Genomic DNA, 25,321 nt, shown 5'->3' on the forward strand with positions numbered 1-25,321 from the left:
CCGCTTCGGCTCCCTTAGCTGGTTCCTCATAAGGCTCGCTGGTAAGCTAGCACGGCAATCTGTTAAAGTAATGTGGTAGTGCGTTGTTGGAGCTTAGCTTGTTACGCTTCCAACTAGTTTCATGTAATAATCGTTATAATAATAATAATTGATAATTATAAATTAATTAATTAACATAATAATAATAATAATAATAATTGCTAATGGGTGCCGACCACACCCGGTCTATGTTGTTGATAGACTTCTCAAATGCTTTCAATCTTGTCGACCGTTCCACTATAATTAAGGAGGTGAGAAGCCATTGTCCAAGCATCTCTTATTGGGTCGAGTTTTGCTATGCGAAACCAGCTAGGATGTATTATCAAGATCATGTTCTCTCTTCTGCCATGGGTGTTCAACAGGGTGATCCCCTTGGTCCTCTTTTATTTGCTTTGGTTCTTCATCCTCTTGCCGAGAAGATTGCTACTAATTGTACTTTAGACTTCCATGCTTGGTACTTAGATGACGGCACTATTGCGGGTAATACTATGGAAGTGTCTAAAGCTCTTAAAATTCTCCAGGAAGATGGACCTAGCTCTGGTTTACACTTGAGCATCGCGAAGACGGAACTGTTTTGGCCATCTTATGATCCGAGACGAGATTTGGACAATGTCTTTCCTACCAATATTGGCAGACCAGCGGGTGGTGTTACACTTCTTGGTGGACCGGTCAGCTTGGATATGGAGTTTTGCAGCAACATTGTTCGGGGTCGGGTGGATAAAACCTTGCAGCTTATGTTCAAGAACTACAAGACCCCCAAAGTGAGTTGTTGCTTTTGCGTAGTTGCGCTGGTGTCTCAAGGTTATATTTCGCTCTTCGCACCACCTGCCCCGAGGCACTCCAGGTTGCAGGGTCTCGCTTTGATGACCACCTTATGCAGTATCTGCGCCGGCTTGTGGTTGGAGATGGGGCTGGTTTTGGTTTTATTCAACAACGATTAGCCACCCTTCCAATCAAAGATGGTGGTTTTGGCGTACTCACTATGCAGGATACTATGAAGTACTGTTACTTAGCATCTCAGGCTCAGACTCAACACTTGCAGAATTCAATTCTGAAGCTGCCAGCAATAACTGAACTGTCTCAAGGTTTTCAACACGCGATACAAGGCTTTACCCAAGCTTGTGGTCTATCCTTATCCGATTTCAACATCAATGACGCTGCCCCCCATTTCATGAAGTCTATGGCAGTTATCTACTTCGGTGTTGTCAAAGGAAAAGGTACCCTCTTGCTTCTCGTTATCTACGCGTGAATCCACCATTTGGCAATGTAATAGGGAAGAACATGCAATGGATTTTCTTAAGGCTATCCCTATTCCAGGTCTTAACCAAGTTGTTGGGCCTAGACAGTTCAGTTCTGTCCTACAGTATCGTTTAGGGATACCTCTCTTTGAGAAGGGTAAACATATGGATTTTTATGGAGATCATGCTATTCATTGTGCTAGTGAGGTAGGGCTTAAATTTATACATGACATGGCCAAAGATGTCTTAGCGGATATATGTTACAAAGCAGGGATTGTGGCTAGGAAAGAGGTGTCTCTAGGGCTTATTTCAGCAGACAACAAGGAACTTCGGCCGGCGGATATCATGGTCTATAACTGGGAAAACGGCAGAGATGTGTGTATGAATGTCACCAGGGTTTCTCCTTTTACTAGTGCTAGGACTCGCAACTTTATACCAGGGTCTGCTATTTCTGCAGCCATCACTCGCAAGAACAATAAGTACCTGGACAAGTGCACTTCACTCGGCTATGGTTTTGGGGTTCTAGCCTTTACCACTTTCGGGGAGCTTAGTCCTGATTTAACATCCTTTTTAAATAGATTGAGAAATTGTATGGCTAGACATGATGCTAATTTTAAGATAGACAATTCTCTTTTTCACAGACTAGGAATAATTATTCAAAAAGGTGTTGGTGCACAGCTTGTTGCTAGGTTACCCGTCTTCCCCTGTAATAATAAAAGCCTTCGTAATAAAAGCCTTCGTGGCCCCTTTTATAATAATAATAATAATAACGACGTGCAGTTCCCAACGGTCCTAAGCGCAACTACCCCTCACAAGTCAAAACTTACCGTGGCATCAATAAAAAAAAAGGTCAAAACTTACCGTTTCGTCCGTCCCGGACCTGTTTCCTCCTTCGACCGTTGTAAACACTCAAGAGGCAGAGCCTTGTTAAAATTAATTTGAAACCTTTTTCTGTTCATTATCATTATTTTCTTCTTCCTTCTTCTTATTCTTCTTTACACAAGTCTTTAAAAATGTTAGTAGATAAAGCTTCAACAATCTCCTCAGATCGTCTTCAATGGGAGAAACTATTCAATCACCTTGTCTATATTTTAAAAACCCAACAAACCCAGCTTGAATCTCTTGTTACTGATAGGAAATTACTCCAAGATCGAATCAAAATCCAGTATGATCGTTTTGTTTCTGAAGTTCGTATACTTGAAGATCAAATCTCTCAGGTAAATTTGAAGAAAAAAAAAACCCTTTTTGTGTAATTTTAGGACTAGGGTTTGGATAATTTAGGGATTTTTTGATTTTCTTACAGATGAAGAAGGGTCTTACAATGGAAGAGATGGCCAACTCGGTAGAACTTAAAAAGTTACATTTGATTCTCGGGTTCAAACAGAGGGAATATTTTCTTTATAAACGCAAAAGTGGTAAGCTTTTTTCTGCTTCTTAGAATTAGGGTTTCTGCTGGTCTTAGTAGAAATATTCTTTATGGCATGAAATATTAATTTTTTCGTGGATTTGCAACCAATTGGAGAAAACTCCAAATTTGTTTCTGTTTGTTTTTCTTAGTTTCTTTTTTTTTTTCTGTGAATTTTTTCTTGGTTTCATGTTTTCTTTGTCTACTATGTGGTCTGTAATATCTTTGGTGTTTGACTGGTCTGTGTAAAAACAGATGATGCACAGGATGATTTGCACGACTTCAAATCATGGTTTGACTACCTGAGCCGTAAATGTGCCGAGCAGGAAGTATGTTATTTTACTTTACTTGAATTTTTATTTTAGGATTTTATGTGCAAGAGTATCTTGTTAATCACCTTCTTTTATTGATTCATAGGAAAAACTTGGAGGCATCGTCGTGGATGCCGAGAAACATAAAGATGGAGAAAGTATCTTAATATCTGCAAAAAATACTAGGGAAGAAGAACGACGTTGTGGGGCATTGGAAACTGAGGTAAAAAAATTGAAGCGCGAGAATGAGAATCTTACATCAAAGCACAAAACTGATGTTTCAGCGCTGCTGTCAGAGAGAAATTTTGTGTGGAACCAGCTCAAGAAGATGGAAAATGACTACTTTGATCTCTTAAAATGTAAGCGCGCTGAAGTTTCTCGAGCAAATGAGAAGATAAGGGAACTGCTAACTAGCGTGGAGAAGATGCAGTCATCGAATGATAAAAAGGATGAGACCATTGTGATTTTAAAAGCTAAGGTAGCTAAGCTTGAGGAAGATATGGTCAGAAGCAATATTGAAATGTCAACACATTCGAGAGAATTAGAACTGTTGAGAAAACCAAGAAATGGTTTAAGTACCCCGTTCTTAAAACGTTGCCCAACGAAAACCAGTACCACGACCACAAAAAACGCAGAAAGTCAAATGGATCCTACGAGTAGTCATACATTGGGAAGGCATGTGAATATCGAATCAGCCAGATCAGAAACCTCGAACGATAAGAACTCTGAGAAGGTACCTTAAATTTGATGAACTTTTCCACGTACAAGCTTGTTGTTGTTCATGTTTCAATTTCAATTGTTTGAGGGACCTATTTTATGTTAATCTAGCACATCATGAAGGAGTAGAGAACATGAGTTTTTTTTAGCGAATGTAACAAAACAAAATTGATGCCTTCTTTCCCTGCAGTAACTAACATCAGGAGTGCGTGAGCATACCACTTTATGAGCATTAACACTCTTTATCAGGCCAGGGCAATAGCATCAATTAATAACTGATATGGATGCTTCTTTTCATGTATTATGCATCAGATGTAAATTTGAGCTGCCATGGACTTTCCATTCAAAATCCTCTCAAAAGCTTGTATTAACTGTTGACCTGAACTAAATGGCCTCGTTTAAAGTATTTCTTGGTTATGATTTTTCCACTCACAGCATTTCAATGAGAAATATCTTATTGTTGAGTGATATAACTCTTGAATAATTCTTCTTGTAATATTTAAAGGATGACTCAATTTGTTGTTTTTATTTGTGTTATCATCAGGCAAATAGGAGAAGTTCAAAGAGAAAGACAGCTGAGGAAAATTCCAAATCAGGCACTCCAAGTTTGTTCACATCTGAATTTAAAGTTCCAAAACTAAAGAACCCTTCTTCAAAATCCTCTGTAACTTGATCCACAATGGCAAATCTATATTTATCCACAATTCCAAGCAGGCAGGCATTTCAGAAGGGTATGGCTGGTCCTTCCATCCTAAGTTTTTAAGTTAAGAAGTCAATTCGTGTTCTCTTGATTTCACTGTGCTTCTGTTTATTCACAACTCCATGCTAAAGCAAGCAGGCATGCAGGCAGGCATTTCAGAAGGGCATGGCTGGTCCTTCCCGCCTAAGTTTTTAAGTTAAGAACTCAATCTTGTGTTCTCTTGATTTCACTGTGCTCCTGTTTATCATGTATACATGCTTAAGCTCTATCAATCTGGAATCCACCTGTATGATTGCTCAAATCCAGTTCCTCCATGTATCTTAGTAATCACAATGTATGCTAATGTAATTGTTTAAAGATTAGTAGATTTGTACATTTTATTGTTTTGTTTAATTTAAAAAATAATTCTCCAGTTTAATTATCCTCTGTTTTGTTGCCTAATGATTAAGCATAATTATTATGGATAAAGGTTAGAAAGAAGCGTTTTTTTTTTTACCTGTTGTAGTTAGGAATAAAGACGAACAAACTTGATTTGAGCAGTGTAGATAATTGTTCAGTACAACAAGACATAGTTGTTAGTATATTTAAGATCAACTTGAAAATAGAGTAGTGCTGAGAAACCACGGGAACCTCCATATGGCTTACTAGTCTTGACAAAACAGATGAACAAAGATATTCCCCAAACCAGAAAGACAACATAGCTTATTCAAGTGATTCTTACTCTTAATTGGTTATTAATAATACAACTAGTATATAGATTGTGGAAATTTGGAATACTACTTGCATTCAATCTGATCTCCTGAGAGGTCTAAACCACTGCGAATCGAAGGATGATTTGTAAAAGATCATCACTATAAGCACCACTACAATTGCAGCAACACCCCACGGCGACGATGTTGATGAACCAGCATGAGTACTACCAACTGCTTGACCGCTGTCTTGATGATGCTGTGATGGACGGAGACGAGGAAATCGAAATACAAAGCTTGTGCCATTAACGTCAGAGGACATGGAACGAGCGACAAATATGAGTATCACGGGAAGTACAAAAAGGAAAATTTGGAAATTGAACATGGTAAGGAAGAGAAGAACAATGGAGAAAATGGCAAGCAGGGGTAGTGGAGGAAGTTAAGTGTTAGGGAGGGTATTGGAAGTCCATCCTTGTTTCCATTCTGGACCTCTTCTCTCACTCCAAAACCAACCCATGTTTTTCGGGGTTCTTGCTTGTAGTGTAAAATGAGTTTCTCAGTTTGTAAATGTTATATTGAGGAGCTCTTAAGAGGATTAAATAGGTGGTGTGTGTGACTGTTTCTCACATTACAGCTTTGAGAGTGCAGCAGCTTTGATTGCTTTAGAATAAGTGCTGATCAAAAGTAAAGGATTCTGACTGTTGTTGTGTGAGAGATAGTTTCTTTCTCTTTTAATTTAGTCTTGCTCAAGCAAAGGTATTGATGCTAGAAGATATAATAAAGTGGATGCACTGTTGCTGTGCATGATTTTTTTGTTCTTATAATGCAGAGGAAGGAATATATTCCCCTAAAACACTTAAAAAGCTAAACAGAAATATGAGAACACTAGAAGTCAGTTTCTATAAAGAGTACCGTAAACAGGTTCCTTATCTAGATGAGTTTACAAAACTTTTTTCAAGCATGGCTTGATTGCTTGTTTTCAAGGTTTGACAGGCTTGTCTGCAGCTTATTTGTGCAACGGAAGCTATTACGCTTCTGGATGAAATTTTTCTAGTTTTCGTTGCAGGAATCCCAAGAAACAAACATGAAAAATCTCTGGGTGTGGGTGGAATTCCCCAATGTATGAAAGGCTTCCGCACCATCGTGTTTGCCGAAAGCCAGACAAGCCGAACGCGAGAGGAATTCAAGCTGTATCCCAGTTCCAGCTCTGGATGGCAGATTGGCAGGTGCCCCATGGGAAGAAAACAGGTCATCACTAAAAGGCTAGGTTTGGGCTCAAATTCTTGTACAGGCTCAGAAAGAGGCCCATACTAGGGCAAACTGCCTGCTTGCCTGCTACTATTATTCTTTTAATAAATGAATTTTTTGGACCATGGTTTTTTTTGGGATCATGGTTCTATTTTTAGTAAGACATTTAGAAGAATCTAGGTCACCCCTTATCTAGATATTTATATTAATACCTAAACTACCCTTCTGATTAATTTTGGATAATGATTAGTGAAATCATTAGTGAAATGATTAAGCTAAAGAAGTAGAATTATTGAGAGAGTGAAATTAGAGAAGATGAAGAAGAAAAACATGGAAAATAAATTTTTTTTCCAATTCAGTAAGCTTGAGTATTCAAGTGATGATAGCTCATCTGATTCTTCATCTCCATCCTCTCCTAGAGTATTTGTTAATCTTGACAATGATCTAGATATGAGTTATTTCTTAGATGGTGAATGTATTCTTCCACAAACTCAATCTCAAGATGAAAATGATGGATTTTACCAACCACAACCGGAGGAAGAGTATTTGGGTAGCCAAGTATACTTCAAACTTAGATAATGGTGGTTGAATTGGTCCAAATATTCATAAAAATGTAAATTTTTATAAAAAAATTCCTGCTATGTGGTTATTAGGTTGGTTTTAAATTAAATTAGGTTAAGGATAGGTTAGTTATTTCAACGCTTTAGGACACCCCCATATAATTATAGGCAGGATGACTTAATAAAATCATGGTCCCCTCCAAAATAACATCGTCCCTGAAAAATCATTCCTTTTAATTCTCTCCAAGGGTTAAACTTCTTCCCTGATTCATCAAGGGTTTTCAGAGCTTTCTCGGATTACCAGCGCTTGAAGAAGAATGTGTGAATCAGAGATGGAGATGGATAAGAAGAAGAAATCTGTGAAAGATGAGAAGGTTGATACTGAGAAAGATGAAAAGAAGCAGCAGCCGAAGAAGAAGTCTGAAAATGAAAGTTCAGTGGGTCGTGTCAAGAAATCTGAAGTGAAGAAAGAAGAATCTGTCAGATCGGAAGAAGACGAAAAACCAGCCATTAAAACTACTTCAAAGAAGGCTGTAATGGTTCCAACAAAAACGGCAAAGCAAGAGGTGTTGAAAGTGGAGGAGAAGACACAAAAGAGTGTGGTTGTTAAGACTAGGAAAGTGTATGATTTTCCTGGACAAAAGCGTGACCCTCCTGAAGAAGTATGTATATTGACACTCTTAGGTTTGAATTTTATTCTACCGATTTTTTTTTATGGAATTAATTTCTCTTTGGGGATTTTTACTAATGGGTTTGATGGAGTTTTTGTTGGATTTGCAGAGAGATCCATTAAAGATTTTCTATGAAACTTTGTACAAGCAGTTGCCTAATAGTGAAATGGCTGGCTTCTGGTAAGAGTTTATTTGTTTGTTTGCATTGATGAATTTCACTTGTTTGATTCTACTGAATTTAGGTTTAAATTGCTTGGGATTGTTCCTAAAGAATGTCTTATTTAGTACCTTTGTTCTATAAGAATTAGGGGGAACTGGGAAGGGAGAAGCAATTGGGCGTTAAAAGGGTTGAAGAAAACCTATAGTTAAATCACGAATACATGAACTAATATGTGGTTGACTCGAAAACACTGGTTTGTGTCCGGCTTTCCTTGGCAATACACATACTAATTTATCAGCGTTGGAAGATGCATAATATGAAGTAAGGTTCTGAGTATTGGTAGTTAAGTTTGGAAATACTTTATTATGAACTGTTTGTGAGGATTGATTGACAGTTTGGTTATATGTCCAATGTGATTCACGGTGCTTATGCTACATTTGCTATATAGAGCGAGCGTGCATTCTTTGTAGCCCTGTGATCCACCTGATAGCCAACATATTTGCAGTGCTCATATAAAGGTCTAATATATATCTTTCGAGTAACATGCTGCATGATTCATGCATCCAATTGGATATAAGCATTATGGTACATGTGTCAAGGGCCAACTAGTCCTTCTGGATGATGTAATAATGGTGATAATTATCCGTTGTTCAGTTTCTCGTGGGATGCCATCCTTATCTCTTTTGGGCCACCTTATAGAGCTGAGATTTGGGTAGGCAGGTTATAGCTTTCCGGATTCACGTACTCTGTCATTTCACATTTTTTTCTCAACATTGGTCTTTACTAATAGGGTTGCAATAGGCTTGGCGAGCCAGCGATAGACTAGTAGAGGCGAGAGCAGTACCAAGATGGGTGACCGCTTGGGAAATCTTCGTGTAATTTTTTGTTTGGTTGAAATTCAGCCATTCCCTTGGGAAAAGGCAGGAGCAGTATCAAGATGGGTGACTGCTAGGGAAGTCCTCGTTTTCATTTTGTTTGGTCCTTGCTAATATCTCCCTGTTTCTTTTCTTTTAAACGTTTATTACATTTCTGCTCTTCTATCTTACATCTGTGAGCATAAGGTTTATTTTTATACTAGTGCCACTGGTTACCTCTTGTGGGTTTATAAACCCACCCTGGAGAAGCTGCCGCGCTGCACAATTCATCACCCTGTAAGATATGAATTAGTATAGACGTAAGAGTGGTACAAATGTTAGGAGAAACTTGTGCTGCTGTTAAAGCTGAGAGTTTAGTTTTCATAGACCAGGGTCCTTGTAGGCTTGGTTTGCACATTGAAACATAAACCTAGAATAAACGTTTGGTTCAAATCATCATTAAAAATGAAGGAAACCGCTTGCAGACAGTCTGAAGAGGAAGTGGCATGAAATCAAATCCCACTTCCTTGCAAATCAAGTAACATATGTTACACTGACAGTATCATGGTGATTGATCCCCCTCTCTTACTCACGGTGATGCACATTGTATATGTTGTTGAGCATCTCCCTTGTTGCACATATAACATATAAAAGTGAATATTTTGTTGTTCAGCCTGTCTACTTCCTCAGAGATGGGGTCGGTTCACTATTGCCTCGACCAATGCTAATTATCCCCATTTCCGCCTGTTGTATGAAATGTATTTGCTAATTTCTGACGAAATGCATACCACATGTCACTGCAGGATGCTGGAGTCTGGTTTGCTACCTAGAGAAGAGGCAGCCAAAGTGTTTCAGAAGAAACAAAAGAAAAAAGTACTCACCTCTCCTATCAAGGCTATTACCACCACTTCTGTGAAGGAAACGACAAAGTCTACTACTGTTAAGAGAGTCAAATCCTCTCCTGCTGCTTCTTCCACGAAGAAGAGCAAAGATTCAGGATCAAAGCCCGTAGCAGCAGCAAAGAACTCAAAGATACGAAAGGAGGAGGACAGTGCTTCGGAAAACGAATCTGACGATGAATTCGTTTTGTCTAAGAGCAAAGATTCTGGGAAGAAATCCGTAGCAGCATCAAAGAACTCAAAGAAACGTAAGAAGGAAGATAGTGATTTGGAAAACGAATCTGACGATGAATTCGTTTTGTCTAAGAGCAAAGATTCCGGAAAGAAATCCGTAGCAGCAGCAAAGAACTCAAAGAAACGTAAGAATGATTCGGAAAACGATCCTGACGAAGAATTCTTTTTGTCTAAAGCGAAAGGAACTTAAAGCTTGAGGCAGTATGTTAACTCTTATCCATAACTGCAAGTGACCTTATTTTGTCTGGCGTACTTCCTCACTAGTATAGTAACTATTAGTAGTCAATTGGACTGATAAGTCTGGTTTTAGTAAATAGGGCACTAGATATTTGACTCACAGTGATCATCTCTAATGAACGTGTCCCTTTCTTAACTCCTAATGCTATAAGAGCAGAGAACAATCAGAGATTTGGTGTCTATATCTGTGATCTGTATGTATATTCTGTTTGTATCAGGCCATCAGAATCAAATGGGCAACAGCATGTGTATTCTAATTTGCAGGATCTGTTTTAAATGATATACAAGTACAATGGTACTCTTGCTATCATAGATTTGTAGTCACCTTTAAGAGAACTGGAAATACCTGGAAAGTGTTTGAAATAAATAAACAAAGCTTAATCGGGGGCCATGGATTATAATTAGGGGCCTCACCCAATTTATACCCATCCCATAAAAGATAGAGGGTTTCCAAAATGTTGGTGAAAATACCAATTTAGCCTTCTCTAATAACTACTCTAAAAATCTTATTAACCATTAATCTTGGTCCCAATCTTCATTTCAATCAAAACTTCTTCTCCTCCCATTCTTCTTCTTCTCCGCTCCCTCCCTCCCTCTGTCTCCCATTCCATTAACAACTTCTGAGGAAAATTTTTTTCTCACCGATTCATCGTGGTAAGTGAATTAAAACTCCCTAATCTAAGTTGGGTTTGCGTTTAATTTGATTTGTTGATTGAAAAATTAGGTTTTCAACTGCAAAATTGCAATTACAGTCCGGTCGTTAACCACGGTTTTTTTTATTGCTTAACGATTTTTGATATGTATGTTCAATTGATGAAAAATCGTTAACCATTAGGGTGTAGTAGATAACGACCTTAAACCTGGTTTTCATCCCTAGTAAAGTGTCGTCCAGGAATTTCTAAATCGTCAACGATTCTTCTCGACGATCCTTTTTAAATACGAACGACTCTGTCTTATGCAGAACCACCTCTCTGTCCCAAATAGTGATAGGGTCGTCAATATATTTCTAAAGCATTAACGATTCTTTGTTTGACGACCCCTTTATGAAACTAACGACTCTATATGATACAAAATTTGTTCTCTGTTCAAAAAATAGGGAGGGTCGTCATGTCAAATGGTTGTAGTCGTTAACTATGTTGAAGGGTCGTCATGTCAAATTTTTGAAGTCGTTAACGATGTTGAAGGGTCGTTTGGTTTTATAAATTGTTCCTACCGATCCTTGATCTATGAAATGGCTCGCTAGGGTCGTCAGCATATATGAATGCCAAATTAACGACCCTAAGAGTAACATCTTCAGAGAGTAAAAAGTTTTAGAATCGTTGGGCTCTAAACATATTAAGTTAACGACTCTATGTTACCTAACTAGCTGGAATCGTCAATTATATCACATTTGATTGACGATTTTTCATAACCTGCAAAAGCTGCGGTTTGAGTCGTCAAAGGTTGTATCAAGTAATTGACGACTCCTTAAAGTCGTTCGTTTATTACCTTCTCGACTTAACGACCCTCACTCTGAGTAGTTGCATAGTGTATATGAATCGTCAACTTGGAGCATCATTCATACAATTTGAAGAGTATAGGAAGTTTACCTGATTGTTTTGAGCTTCGGGTTCTTCATTTTGAGGATTGGTTCCTTCATTTTGAGCAATAAGATCTTCATTTGCACCATTATTCAAAGCTTCCTCTATTAACATGTCTTCATCATATATCCAATCCATTACCATCAACACAATCATGTGTGTTGTTTAAACCTTCACCAACATCACTTCCTCCACTAGACTAGAGTCACTCATTTCAAATAATCCTAAGTTTTTCCCCAAAAACTCACCTTCTTCTTCTTCTCCACGACATAAAAACACAATTTTTCTTTTATCAAAATTTTAATCCTAAACCTGATTTTAATCTAACTAAACTAATTAACGACTAATTAACTTAGATACCACCAATGATTTGGGGGTATTTTAGCCACTTAAAAAAGAATGGGCCAAGAGATAACCACCATTTACTATTTCATGACATTTTTTATCATGTAGCTAGGGGCCCCTAATCATTTTCCAGGGCCCCCAATTCAGTGGTGTAAATAAACATTCTCCACGTAACATGATTTTCCTCGAGAGATTAAAGAATAACTAGATACTAACAAAACTAATAATGCACTTAGCACTAGATAGATACCATTTACTCTAAATATATTGATTGTGACACTTTTCTCAATAATTACCTGTTACCCTAACATGATTAAGATCTTAGTCGACGGATTTGGTATTGAATCTGAGTCCACATTACAATATAATATATACTAGTAGTAAATTTTACTATTATATTGCATCTCATCTTTATTGATAAAAAATATGAGTTATATAATAAGCAAATGATTCATAGAGTAATCACAAAAAATTAGTGTCTTTTTCTGTAGTATCACAATTAAGCTTTTGATTGATTTTGCTAAAGTCATTTAAGGTATTTTTCCCTTTGTTTTTCTGAGTATTAGTTAACATTTTTGTCTGCATGCTGCTTGTATCTAAAATGTTGCTTTTGGTTTGTGTTTAGTTTAAACTTTAGACGATAAGAGAAAGGGTCCGGATCACGGGACTCTTGATTTGAACAGATAGCTTGGACACAATTTGCTAACCGTCCATTATACTTAATCTAATGGTAGTACTTGCTGATGAGGTGGCATTTTTTTAGGCATAAAACATTAAACGGCTTGTATCCGAGCCGAGCCGTTAACTAATTAAGTACGGGATTTGATAAATTTTCTGTTGTAACTTCCCGGATTTACCTACCACGTCTTCTTCTTCTTTATTTTTTTTTTATCTTGATTCCAAACTTTATTTTCTGGAGAACTATTTTCAAGCTTCTTTTTTCTTTCTCAACCATAAACAAGTGTTCCCTTCTTGCTGCTTATGGTTATTTTCCCTTCCTTTCGTACGATTATCATGAGATATCACATCAAAAAGTATTAGTATGGATGAGCAGTCATTCCGCCACACTTTATTTTATAAAGATGGTTGAATGGAGCAAACTCATTCAGAGGAGTTGATGAAACAGAGAAGTCTAATGGTTACGACTGTTCAGTTGCATATAGACCAAGTTATCTATGTCGAAGATCTACTCAAATGGCCTACATCGCATCAAAATCAGATAAGTTATACAAAATGGCAGTTGATGGTATAAAAGACCTTTTTGATAGAATCATGGATGAACATAATAAGTTGGTCAAAGATAATGGATCTTCACAAGTTCTGAATTGTGAACCTCAGGAAGATAATAACAGAATTCAGCAGTTGCATCAACCATTAGTTGAAAATCCAAATATATCACAAACTAAAGGAAGACCTCCCAAAGATGATAAAGGGAAAGGAAAAGTTAGCAGTACGGGTAGACTACTGGCTGGGATTGAATCGTCTACTGCTAACAAAAAAAGAAAGTGTTCAGTTTGCCAAGACACAACGCACGACAAAAGAATCTACCCCAAAAAGGCAGATATGGAGCAATTAAAAATCAGTGAACCAAGTATTACAGAGCCTCATCTTTTCTATGCATCATTAATGTCATATTCTAATTGTGTTTATATTCATGTAGGTACAAACTCCAGCAATGAGGATACCATTTCACTTGAGATACAATAGTGATTACCAAACTAAGGTAATAATATACCTGGGAAGTAATTTGTAAACTAAAACTTACATTATAACCAATAAAATCTTCATCGTTTTCTACAGAAATCTTTCCAAAACCGAGTTAAATACGGAAGTGAGAAGAGCTCAAAGCGTGGACAAATAACTGCGAAGGAAGTCCTAAAACCTTGTAAGCCTAACTGTTGGTGTAAGCCTAACTGCTGATTAATTCAAAAGCTTAACCATTCAGTGGAAACTCACTGATGGACGACCAATTGAAGTCAAATGAGAGTTTAGTTTATGTGACTATATAGGACATGCTTTTTCTTAAAACGTTTTTTAGTTTGACAATATTTTGGTATTTCAGTTCGACTACATTTTGGCAATGTTATGATTATTTGACAATCATCTGAGTATTCAAAATGTGATTCTACTAATTGTATGTCTTCCCAAGATAAAACATCACCTAAATAAGAGGAATAAGAGTGTCATACATACTGGAGGAAATCTGATGTGAATTGAACACGTAACCTTCTGACCTGGAACTAGACGCGCTACCATTGCGCCACAGATTAATATTGAAAACACATTTAAGGGAAGTTAACTAAGAACAGTACAATGATGACAGTATCTAGCAGACTTCCCTCCAAGTAAGTACTAACGTAGTCTAGAAAATGAAGAACATACCGTAAAAGGATAACTATTTGAGCCCATAAATGACCTCCATTTTTCAGGAAATATGAAGCATTCTGAGCTAAGACTGTAGCCTACAAGTAGAAAGTAAAATCGCAATTAATATCATGTACAACATAATGAGCAGCTTGACAGCAAAAACATGTGAAAAAACTGCTACAAGTAATAGTTGTTACCACTTAAAAACATGATCAGAACTATTTTATAACTAACAAACCAGTGGAGTGGATGAAAGAAACTAATACTGCGCAATTATCTTGTGAAGTGTTGAAAGAACCAAAGAACAAACCATCTAGGTACCTATAAAAATTGATTTTCTAGCAAACACTTGATAAGTACCCAACTATCTACTGAAATGTTTCATCCTAGCTGTGTTAAATAGTCCATAGCTATGGAAAATAGGCAGAACGAGAAAATGAGAAAGTTTAACACAAGGCAGAAGCACAAAAAATGTATTGGTAAGTTTAAATTACAAATAAGATACAGAGAAAGACCAAGCGTGTGAATAATGAGGAAGAATCACAAGACAATGAATTGATGGGTAATTATAGAACAATATGCCCCAATCAGTACCACTCCACACAGTTATATTTCTTCTCCTTACTGCCTCTTGGACAAAATCCCAAGAGTTAGTTAGAGATGTTCAATTCCAAACCTTGGGAGCAATGCGATGGTGACCCTATTGGTCCTACTGGTAATAGTACCGAGTTAAAATAACAAGCTGTAACTGAACAAAGAGATAATTGAATGTTGTATAGTCGTTTACAATTTTTCTGAGTATGAAATGTCACTTAGACATTTAAGGCCAATTTCTCCTATACCACAAGGACCATCAGTGATCCAATAAGCTAACGCAAAGAGGCGATACTGATCAAGACTAGTCATTTACAATGTAGTACTAACACGTCTAAAACTACAAGAAATGCATATTGCACAACAAACATGAAGCAGCGACGGAAACCATATCCCCAAATCAGACGTAAGGTCCGATTTCCGTTCTTTTCAGTTCAACAACTCAGTAAATCCACTATTAGCAGTACTCAGAATACACTATCAGTAGTACTAGTAAATTGAGGGAAAATTGTATCAAAAATGGGTACAACTGAAAACTAAAACAAGAAATATGATGATGATGGTGATGATAACTATGTAACTATTAAGATTTCAAAATAAAAATCACAAAAACTGATGGATCTTACAAAAAAATCAACCAAAAATTTTCAAAATAAAAATCACAAAATTTGAACATAGCTGATTTGAACTAACTTGATCACAGTTGGTAAGTTATACCCATCTCAACATTGAAATCATCTCATCGAACTCTTAATTATACCCATCTCAACTTTCAAACCCAATTAAGATTTTACTCAAATCAAGACCAAAATTAGGGTTCAAATTATTTCAAATAAGAAACAAGAAATCAATTAGAGTATATAATATTAAGAAAAATCATATCTGCGCATATACTAGTACCAATTTGTAACAACACACTCAATCTCAAGAACAATCTGGAAGCAGAACCAAAGTAAAAGAGAAAAGTCTAATAGAGAGCTTCTGTAGATTTGTTTCCAAAGATATACGTCGGTTACCGGCTCCGCTCGGCTTTGATACAAGCCGTATAATTTTTAAGCTTAATAACAATGCCACCTCATAAGCAAATACTACCGTTGGATAAAGTATAATGGACAGCAAATTGTTGTGTCCAAACTATGTGTTCAAACCAAGAGTCCCATGATCCGGATCCGGACCCTTTAACCCTAAGAGAAAAGTCTTAAACCTTTATCTGGTATTCTCTCATTTGTTTCTTTCTTTTACCTTACTCAAGATTCAAGTGCATAATAATACATGATCGTAGACAACAAAACTGACTTCCAGCCGGTCTTGTATCCTTAAATTGACAATTAGGTAATATGCTTGCGGATAATTTACTATTTATCTTTCGATAGGATTGAGAGCGGGGAATTCGCTATTTTTACACGTTATCGTGTCTAGAATTCCAGCAATCCTGCCAGCTGCTAAACAGATAAAAAGAGAATCAGGCAGAACAGATGGTTTATATCATGGATCTTAATCAATAAAACAGTGTGATTAAACAAAGGTGTACATAGGTTGACCCATTCACGTCACATCTTACCATATCATCATTAAAAAAGGAGAAGGTGATTACTTTTTTTTTTCTCATTAGGAAAGGAAAATACCATGGAAATATTAGGAAACAATACAAAAAGGAATGTTGTAAAAAAAAAAGAAAATCAAATTTCGTACAAACTAATGCATGTTTTTCGTTTTTTCTTGTTTTTAGTTTCAAACAAAAGACAATACCAGAAGAAAGGAGAGGTAGCTTCTGCACCTCTCCTCTCCTCTTCTCTTCTGCACATCCATCTCTCTCTCTCTGTCTCTTCCTTCAAGCAATAAAGAAACCCAAGGGGAGGCTCCACCTTTTTTTTCTTATCACGATAACATTTCCTGAACCCTGTCCTTCGATCTGTACAATCTGTAAATCAATATGGGTCTATGTTTATCAAAGACGAGAGTTTCTAATGGAGGCAAAACAACCACCACGGCAACCACAACCACAACGAATAAACAACACAAAGAGAACAACAATACAAAATCATCAACAACGACGACAACATCTCATAATAATCATAAGCAACAACAACAAAGGAATTCATCACAGCAGCATAGCCAAAAGGCAAGAGGTGGTAGCACAAAGAGATCAAGTGGGATTGTTCCTTGTGGGAAAAGGACTGATTTTGGTTATGATAAAGATTTTGAAGAAAAGTATTCTATTGGTAAATTATTGGGTCATGGCCAGTTTGGTTATACTTTTGTTGCTACTGATAAATCTAATGGAGATCGTGTTGCTGTTAAAAGGATTGACAAAAACAAGGTATGCTTGCCATTTTTAATTTCCACTCCATTTACGTTTTTTTAAATTTCCAGATTAGATAAGTTTACAGTTGATTCAAGGTTCTATCTACCTTTTTTGATATGATTCAAATAGATTCTGAGCAACCCTTTTCTGGGTTATGTCTGAAATCTTTCACCTTTTCTCGATATGATGAATAGGGATCAGTATAAGTTGTCACCTTAGGGAATATTGCAAAAGACAATGTGTGGTTCTTTTCACTTGTGGAATATAATCGAATTATCCGTTGAATGTGGTTTCAAAGTTAATTGGATTCAGAGAAATGGTCGTTTGCGAGCTCCATTGTACATAAAATGGGGATCGAACATTATATGCTACTACCGGATAGTAGCTTAAATGTGTCATATGGATCCCAAGTGGAGATTGCTGGTCACTGGTGTTTTTTTTTTTGCTCTCCTTGTAATGAAGTAATATTTGCGACTCAATTAATGGTTTATTGACATCGCATGTTTCTGAAAGAACTGGCGTTGTGTATGGTGGCAGATGATTCTTCCAATCGCTGTTGAGGATGTTAAGCGAGAGGTCAAGATATTCCGAGCACTCACAGGTCATGAGAATGTAGTTCAATTTCATAACGCGTTTGAGGATGATTCTTATGTCTACATTGTAATGGAGTAAGATTTCAGTTTCTTTTTTCTTGTTCACCTTCTTGGTCCAATCCTGGTTCTAGATCTCTAGTTTGATATATTTTCTGCTTTGATTTTAAAGTTTTTTTTTTTAATCTTATATCAGATTATGTGAGGGTGGTGAATTACTGGATCGTATATTATCCCAGTAAGATGTCTCAACCATTTGCTTTGCCACTACTCAATTTGTATCAGTTGATAATTGCAGTTCTAAAACGGAATTCAATCATTTAAATTCAGGAAGGATAGCCGATACACTGAGAAAGACGCAGCAATAATAGTACGCCAGATGCTTAAAGTTGCAGCTGAGTGCCATTTACATGGTTTGGTACATCGCGACTTGAAACCCGAGGTACATTCTGAGTACATTAAACGGATGCAACGTTCTGCTTGGTTACATTACCTTTTTTGCCTGCTCACTTAAAGCATTTTATTGGTCCCAGAATTTTCTTTTCAAGTCATCCAAAGAGGATTCACCACTTAAAGCCACAGATTTTGGTCTGTCTGACTTCATAAAGCCAGGTCAGTTAAGGCTCTGCAAGAAAAAGAAATTCTCATCTCAAGGATTAAGAACAAAAGTAATGGTATATAAATACACCGTTCAATGAGATTAATTGTTCTCAATGCAGGAAAAAAGTTCCAGGACATTGTTGGTAGTGCATACTATGTTGCTCCAGAAGTACTGAAACGTCAATCTGGACCTGAATCAGATGTTTGGAGCATTGGTGTTATTACATACATTTTGCTATGTGGCAGGCGTCCATTCTGGGATAAGACTGAGGATGGCATATTCAAGGAGGTATATCACATTTTTATATTTTGCGTGTTTATCTTGGTAGTGCGGCATGTTCACAAGTTTACTTACATGCGTTGTCTTACGATCCTATAGTTTTTAAGTTCAAAACTTCAAGTGCAACTCAATATGAACCCGGTGCTTACTCATTTCAGAATCATTTGTTGTAGGTCCTTAAAGGAAAGCCTGACTTTGGAAGGAAACCATGGCCAAGCATAAGCCACAGTGCTAAAGATTTTGTAAAGAAGTTATTGGTGAAAGATCCTCGTGCAAGATTAACTGCAGCCCAAGCCTTATGTAAGTATCTGTTGGTTTGTCTCTTCCCTCTCCTTTCTTTCTTCTATCTACCAGTCTCTGGCAATGGTGTTTGCACTTTTTCTTGCCGGTCTGCTTTGATATTTTTTACTTACCCTTCACTTTTATATGATGAGTTTGTTCTGATTGAGGTCCACTTCTGCAGCACACCCATGGGTTAGAGAAGGAGGAGATGCATCCGAGATCCCTGTGGATATTTCTGTTCTATCCAACATGAGGCAGTTTGTGAAATACAGCCGTTTTAAACAGTTCGCGCTTAGGGTAAGCAACTCTTAAGTTTTTTCACCTTGACTTCTTTCGTAGCTTTATTCAGGATTTCTTATCATGCATTTATTGTCCCTTTTAGGCTTTGGCAAGCACACTTGATGAAAATGAGCTGGCCAATCTCAAGGATCAATTTGATGCAATTGATGTGGATAAAAATGGGTCCATTAGTCTTGAGGAAATGAAAGAGGTACGTTCCCATTCACATCATTGTGGTGTTTACGTAGAATCAAAATGATATCCACATATTTTTATGATTATGTGAACCTTGGTAATGTAGAGGCAGGAAATAATTAATGATGTTGATGAATTTAGATTTTGGAATTGTTTGGTTTCTCATATATCCTTATTTCTTTTTGTTTCTGGATACAGGCCCTTGCTAAAGATCTTCCTTGGAAAATGAAGGAGACGCGTGTTGTTGAAATACTTCAAGCGGTAAGCAAATTTTGTCAAATTTTGTTCAACAAGGATTTCAAATACTGTAATAAAACAAAACTGCAGCCACGACTTAACATTGTAGATTTCCTAACCATTGTCATAAACATCTTACTTGTATTCCATTCTCCAAACTCCCAATTTGTAATGTTTTGTGATTTTTTTTGTGGGTTTTCTTTTTTGCTCGAGGCAGATAGACAGCAACACAGATGGGCTTGTGGACTTCTCTGAATTTGTTGCAGCAACTATACATGTGCATCAGTTAGAGGAACATGACTCTGAGAAGTGGCAGTTACGGTCTCAAGCCGCTTTTGAAAAATTTGACGTGGATAGAGACGGATTTATCACACCAGAGGAATTACGGACGGTGAGTATATTAAATACACCAATATCTTTCTCATATTGACAATACGCGATGTTCACTGGCCCGTTAAATGTAAATATCAGTTTGTTGTCTTCACTGAGGCTGGATATATTGTTTGTTGTAGCACACTGGACTGAAGGGTTCCATTGATCCACTCTTGGAAGAGGCAGACATCGACAAAGATGGGAAGATTAGTTTACCTGAATTTCGGAGACTTTTAAGAACCGCCAGCATTTCTTCAGTACGAGGAAGTAATAACACACGAAAATCATCCAGTATGAGGAATTCTCGCAGACTATAGCATCCAGATATTGCAGAAGCATATATGCTCACGGTATGAAGATAGATAGAGAGATGAGACGGGGTGGGAGAGGTTATCTGATTTGTCCTCAATGACCAACTGCTGTTAATATAACTCCGATGCTAATTCATACGACTGAACGTCATTGGCGGGGAATCAAGCTTCTTTGAAAGTGATCCATCTTGAGCAATCAGGGATGCGGCTGGTAATGAGCTGACATTTAGTTGTTGATGGTTCATGCAAATTTCCATGTTGACTTTATTACAACAGGAGAACCTCATTCCCATAAAAGAAACATAAATCCACCATGAACTAGGTATCATAAAGTGAGACAGAATTTGGAGTGTGGAGATGGTTGTTGTGAAGCTTCTAACAATCTTTCTGCTGCAAAATGTAATCTGTGACATAAAATTACGAATACAAATACAAAGTTGGTGTCTTATAAACATATATTTATCATCTCATATATATGTTTGGCCTTTTATTGTATAAAGTGTTACTGCTATTCTTTCTCTACTTTCCATTTTCCGCTTCTTTCTTTGTGTAGAAACTGTAGAATCTCCAATGCACATGTTGGGAAGTCCATGACCACTTTGGATTAGCAAACGAAATGTAAATGAAGATAAACGTTGCTTAGATATGTTCATGGTGTTCTTATATACTGTTATTACATGTGTTCATGATTTTGCAGTTCTTTTTTACATGTCTACGTAGTTTTTGTGGTAATAACACACGTCTACAGTGTTTATAGGCTCAGCTAGAGATTTCTATTCGATTTCATAAAGTTTGGGATCTGTCTTCGATAATTGTGATGGGAAACAGCAGCGGCAAGCACATCGTCAATATTCATACTCACGGAGAGGAATCTCTTCCTCAAGCTGTCAAACACCCATTTTTCCTACTGGTAAGTGGTTGCAACAACCAGCAACAAGGCCCAAACACATGTTTCTTTTGCTTTTACTTGATCTTCAATATTATAATGTTACAGACAGACCTAAATGAATGACAAGTATATCAAATTCCTTATCAATATGAGCGTGTCAAATTATTAATCCGCTCCTCATTGAAAATCTAATTCACTTCTCGTGATTCATGATTAATGATATCTTGCTTTAGTTATAATAATGATTATTTTTACCTTTGTTTTCTCACTTGTAATGTAGGTATTATCATACTACATTATCACTGTTAACTCCGTGCTGATTAAAATGCTTGGCTGGTTTTCAATTTTGTATACTGTTCAATGATTCTCGCTGAAGTGTTCTTATTTTATTCATTATCACTGTTAACTCCGTGCTGGTAACGGTAGGGGCTTCATTCTAAGCCATTGACCACAGTTACGTTTGGTATAAAAAAAAAACACTGTTATGTTAGACTTTTTTTTTTTTGTTTTTTTTATAAGAAGGTTATACTATATATTAGTTAAGTAATATAATACATAAGTTTTACAATTTCATTTTTTTTCCGAATATATTAGAAATGATACTTTCTGTATTTGTTGTTGCAAATGCTTCGAGATGTGTTGTAGTTTTCTTATTCTTATTTCTTTTGCTAGTAAGTCGGCTGCTGCATTGTGATCTGTTAATAAATTTTATCCTGGTTTGTGGTCATTTGCCGAGAATGGAAGTAATGTCTTCTATAGTATTCTCCGCCACCCAAGCAACTGCTGCATCTTTTTTGTTAATGCAATCTGGCAGAATTTTACAATATGTAGCAGTAAAGACGCTAGATAGAATATTCTCTTCTAGCCATTTTAAAGGCCGTCTTCTAGCCATTTTAAAGCCTTTAAAACGAATTTTGCTTCTGCATGTAAAGCTGAGGACGCCCAATCTAAACCTGCAGAGAGATGCATAAAATCTTCTTGTTCTACCGAGTAAAGAATGAAGACATAGCCCATGGACAAGTTCTCCTAGTTAAAGGAGGTATCTGTAAAAATTATCCAATCTGAGTTGAAATTGTTCCCATAATTTTAATTGTTTTCTATTTTTGAGTATCTTTCTGCAAAATTTCCTTATTAAGCGGTTGAGCTTGTATGAATTTTTTAATCTGCTGGATCAAAACATATGGATCTGGGTTAGTTTTCCTAAAAATTACTTCACATCTATATTTCCACAGGAACCAAGAGACTATTGCAATTTGTTCACAAATTTTTGAGTATTTAGGATCTGATATCCAGTATTCAACCCACTTAACAATTGAGTCTGTGTTGATTTGCGAGTTGACCTAGTATCGGCAATAATAATGCCTGCACGGGTGAACGCCCAAGAAGTCAAAGGCGTGTTTGATAAAATGTGTTCTTAAGTTAAAAAACCATATCTAACCTAACTAGTAATCTAATGGTGTTTATGCAATCACAGGAAGGCAGAAATATTCACAGGGAAAATGTGTCTCATTTAATATTCCCTCCGTTTCCAAATAATAGGCTGATTTTGTATATTTATGTATGAAACCAGCTTATTTTTTTAAATAAAAACGGAGGTAGTATAAACAATTTGTCTGGTAACTTAAACCGATTTGATTTTTTTTTTCTTTCAAAGTATTGATTTGATATATATATCTGAGGCGGCCAAAACTATCTTCACTAACCACGCAGATTTTCACGCACTCGACATAAAATATTAACAATAATTAACCAGCCTAATGTAAACGTAGTTATGCTTCTCTCTTTTTTCTATTATTGGAGTTGTACGTGGTATACGTAAAATTTTTACCGTAGAACTAGAAAACCGAATCATTTGGTCTGACCAAGCCATTAATACAACATCTATTACTGATTTTAAGATGTAAGAAACTGTTAGGTCATGTATCTGGCTGGTTTTAAGATATAAGAACCCGTTAGGTCTCAAATCTGTTATGGTTTATCCCATAAAACCAAATAAAGATCATCAATTTAAACCAATAATAGTAGGAGAGTAATTGTTATAATTTCTTTTCTAATTACTTTAAAACCCCATTACCATCATCCCTAAATTCCACACAAATTAATAATAAAATAAAATTTATTAATAAAAAAGAAGAGAAAACGAAAATAGTAGTCTCAGACCACGTCCTGATCCTACTCCAAACAAGGGCAATTGACCGACACGGGATGAAAAATTATAAATTCGAGCACTTGTGCCTATTCACCCGCAACTGCAACAAATGGTAGATTCGGTATGGAGCAAGCTTCATTACGCGGAACCCACGAGGAATCTACAACTCAAGCTCATTCTAACCAACGAAACCATTACTTACTGACGCAAGAAAATTTTCGGCCACCTTCCCACTATGATCAAGAAATCAACTGCTCAAATCAAAACACTACAACACCAGTGTGCTACACATTGCGATAATGACTTGACATACTAGATGTTCCAGGAAAAAAACTCAGATCCCAACACATAAATTACTTGATTACCATGCAACTTACTGACAACAATGATCAAGAATCCAATGGCTACAATCGGGCAATCGTAAAACCACTTTTTTCCACAGCAAAGCAACAATACATCGAAGTTACAATAACATATAACAATTTCAAGATCAACAAAACAACTAGATTGCAGATAAGGATGTCACTGTCGGACTCATGATTGATCACTTCACTGATTAATATACGACATCAAATATTGTGATAAACGAAAGCTTACTTACAATAATCACCCCGAGGTTAAAACCCTGTCAATGCACCTTGCTCACTAAGGAAGTAACTCCTACTGAGATCAGTCAATGATAAACCAACTTTGTAGCCTAAAACGTACACCCATTAGTCATTTCGTTCTTTTTCAATACGGACATCCATCATTTGTCCCTGATTTTTTTTTGCCGAAATTCCCAAAGAATAGAGGACGTGAATGGAAAGAGGGGCCTTTTTTTTGTAAGTTAAGTGCATTCAAAAGACTAACTTAGGGAGTTAGTAACCCTTACATCAAGATGAGTAGAGCCATCGAATGTTAAGTTATTAGTTATAATCCTAACATTTGATTTATTTACTTCTAAAGCAAAGTTGATACAAGATGGAGGTTCATTCCTCCAATTGAGGGTGTTTCTAAAAGATTTGTCTTCCTTTGCCAGTGCATCAACTATATTGTTTGATGTTCTTGGTACAAAATAAAAACCTAATTTTTTTTGACAAAGATTGAACTGCCTTTTTACTTCATCCATAATAGTTTGGTTATGCCAGGAAATTTGAGACGCTTCCCCACTCAGATAATCAAAAAGTTCTTGCAATCACCTTCCACTGTAAAGTTGGACAATCCTCTTTCAACTGCCCATTTAGCTCCATGTAACAGTCTTAGGGCTTCCGCTTCTTCAGAGGTAGAAGTTGTGAATGATCCTGCTCTGCCTTGCTCAAAGTCTCCTGCATCATTCCTAAGAATTAAAGAGAAACCTGCAGGCAAATCTATAGAAATCCAAGCAGCATCTATATTGAGTTTGAACTGAGTTCTCCTAGGCAGAGACCATTTATGAGTCTTATTTTTGTCAAATGGTGTTTGTTTATTTGGGGTGTTATCCTTATATCAGAAGTCTAAAAATCTTTGTATTTCTAAACCTAATTGAGCACTACTTTGTTGTTTTTGTTCAAAAACCCTGTTACATCTTTCCTTCCATATGAACTAGGCTTTTGTTAATATTATTTCTATGGGTATAGTTTGGTCATGTTTCCCTATCCATTCCTTGCATATATCCAAGAACGTTATTGAATTGTCAAAGTTAAGGACTACAGGAGATGGCTCTGCAGCCCAGATAGACTTGGCATAAGGGCAAAAAATCAATAAGTGTTCTGTGGATTCTAAGAGCAGTTAGGATGAATATCTTCCATAAATTTAGACAGTTTCAGGTTTGTAGAGAGGGCATTATGTAAGCATTTCCAAGAAAATTTTTTAATTCTTTGTGACACATTTAGATTCCATAGATTGTTCCAAAAGGAGTTTGGATGTCCTAAGTTGTAATGATTCACAGTTCTTTCAGTAAGCTTGTTATACATGGACTTCACAGTAAAATCACTAGAGTATGTAAGAAGCCATCTAAGAGTAT

General features: G+C 36.6%; 4 protein-coding genes and 1 long non-coding RNA gene across 5 annotated transcripts; 4 read left to right on the forward strand and 1 right to left on the reverse strand.

Annotated features, from left to right (window-relative positions):
• The first annotated feature begins 2,193 nt into the window (after positions 1-2,193).
• On the forward strand, positions 2,194-4,828 carry LOC113330607. The gene is made up of 5 exons (XM_026577421.1): positions 2,194-2,494; positions 2,581-2,692; positions 2,938-3,011; positions 3,100-3,726; positions 4,255-4,828. Exons 1-5 carry the CDS (start codon positions 2,291-2,293, stop codon positions 4,381-4,383), a joined length of 1,146 nt encoding a protein of 381 aa, XP_026433206.1. The 5' UTR covers positions 2,194-2,290; the 3' UTR covers positions 4,384-4,828.
• Positions 4,829-7,117: 2,289 nt separating this feature from the next.
• On the forward strand, positions 7,118-10,272 carry LOC113330437 (claspin-like). Its single transcript, XM_026577248.1, has 3 exons — positions 7,118-7,569; positions 7,688-7,758; positions 9,396-10,272. The coding sequence occupies exons 1-3, from the start codon at positions 7,225-7,227 to the stop codon at positions 9,913-9,915; spliced, it is 936 nt and encodes a 311-aa protein (XP_026433033.1). The 5' UTR covers positions 7,118-7,224; the 3' UTR covers positions 9,916-10,272.
• A 2,538-nt stretch (positions 10,273-12,810) lies between these two features.
• Positions 12,811-13,594, forward strand: LOC113330438. The gene is made up of 2 exons (XM_026577249.1): positions 12,811-13,478; positions 13,548-13,594. The coding sequence occupies exons 1-2, from the start codon at positions 13,082-13,084 to the stop codon at positions 13,592-13,594; spliced, it is 444 nt and encodes a 147-aa protein (XP_026433034.1). The 5' UTR covers positions 12,811-13,081.
• Positions 13,595-13,992: 398 nt separating this feature from the next.
• LOC113330440 lies at positions 13,993-15,904 on the reverse strand. The gene is made up of 2 exons (XR_003350296.1): positions 15,542-15,904; positions 13,993-14,349 (listed from the first exon to the last, which is right to left on the reverse strand). It is a non-coding gene; the product is annotated as an uncharacterized LOC113330440 (long non-coding RNA).
• Positions 15,905-16,525: 621 nt separating this feature from the next.
• On the forward strand, positions 16,526-20,821 carry LOC113330552 (calcium-dependent protein kinase 28-like). The gene is made up of 12 exons (XM_026577349.1): positions 16,526-17,168; positions 17,691-17,821; positions 17,940-17,981; positions 18,074-18,185; positions 18,277-18,355; positions 18,463-18,632; positions 18,797-18,923; positions 19,087-19,202; positions 19,288-19,395; positions 19,578-19,640; positions 19,834-20,007; positions 20,129-20,821. The coding sequence occupies exons 1-12, from the start codon at positions 16,782-16,784 to the stop codon at positions 20,303-20,305; spliced, it is 1,686 nt and encodes a 561-aa protein (XP_026433134.1). The 5' UTR covers positions 16,526-16,781; the 3' UTR covers positions 20,306-20,821.
• Positions 20,822-25,321: the final 4,500 nt, after the last annotated feature.

This window comes from Papaver somniferum, unplaced genomic scaffold (assembly GCF_003573695.1).
Source record: "Papaver somniferum cultivar HN1 unplaced genomic scaffold, ASM357369v1 unplaced-scaffold_118, whole genome shotgun sequence".
Lineage (NCBI taxonomy): Eukaryota > Viridiplantae > Streptophyta > Magnoliopsida > Ranunculales > Papaveraceae > Papaver > Papaver somniferum.

What these genes read in the sequence shown, in the direction of transcription:
- LOC113330438 (XM_026577249.1), top strand. Translation starts at nt 13,082, where the DNA reads ATGGCCTACATCGCATCAAAATCAGATAAGTTATACAAAATGGCAGTT. An exon ending in ATTAAAAATCAGTGAACCAA is followed by an intron (nt 13,479 to 13,547) that starts GTATTACAGAGC and finishes ATATTCATGTAG; the next exon opens with GTACAAACTCCAGCAATGAG.
- LOC113330437 (XM_026577248.1), top strand. Translation starts at nt 7,225, where the DNA reads ATGTGTGAATCAGAGATGGAGATGGATAAGAAGAAGAAATCTGTGAAA. An exon ending in AGCGTGACCCTCCTGAAGAA is followed by an intron (nt 7,570 to 7,687) that starts GTATGTATATTG and finishes TTGGATTTGCAG; the next exon opens with AGAGATCCATTAAAGATTTT. An exon ending in AGTGAAATGGCTGGCTTCTG is followed by an intron (nt 7,759 to 9,395) that starts GTAAGAGTTTAT and finishes ATGTCACTGCAG; the next exon opens with GATGCTGGAGTCTGGTTTGC.
- LOC113330607 (XM_026577421.1), top strand. Translation starts at nt 2,291, where the DNA reads ATGTTAGTAGATAAAGCTTCAACAATCTCCTCAGATCGTCTTCAATGG. An exon ending in TCTTTATAAACGCAAAAGTG is followed by an intron (nt 2,693 to 2,937) that starts GTAAGCTTTTTT and finishes GTGTAAAAACAG; the next exon opens with ATGATGCACAGGATGATTTG. An exon ending in GTAAATGTGCCGAGCAGGAA is followed by an intron (nt 3,012 to 3,099) that starts GTATGTTATTTT and finishes ATTGATTCATAG; the next exon opens with GAAAAACTTGGAGGCATCGT.
- LOC113330552 (XM_026577349.1), top strand. Translation starts at nt 16,782, where the DNA reads ATGGGTCTATGTTTATCAAAGACGAGAGTTTCTAATGGAGGCAAAACA. An exon ending in TTAAACAGTTCGCGCTTAGG is followed by an intron (nt 19,203 to 19,287) that starts GTAAGCAACTCT and finishes TGTCCCTTTTAG; the next exon opens with GCTTTGGCAAGCACACTTGA. An exon ending in GTCTTGAGGAAATGAAAGAG is followed by an intron (nt 19,396 to 19,577) that starts GTACGTTCCCAT and finishes TTCTGGATACAG; the next exon opens with GCCCTTGCTAAAGATCTTCC.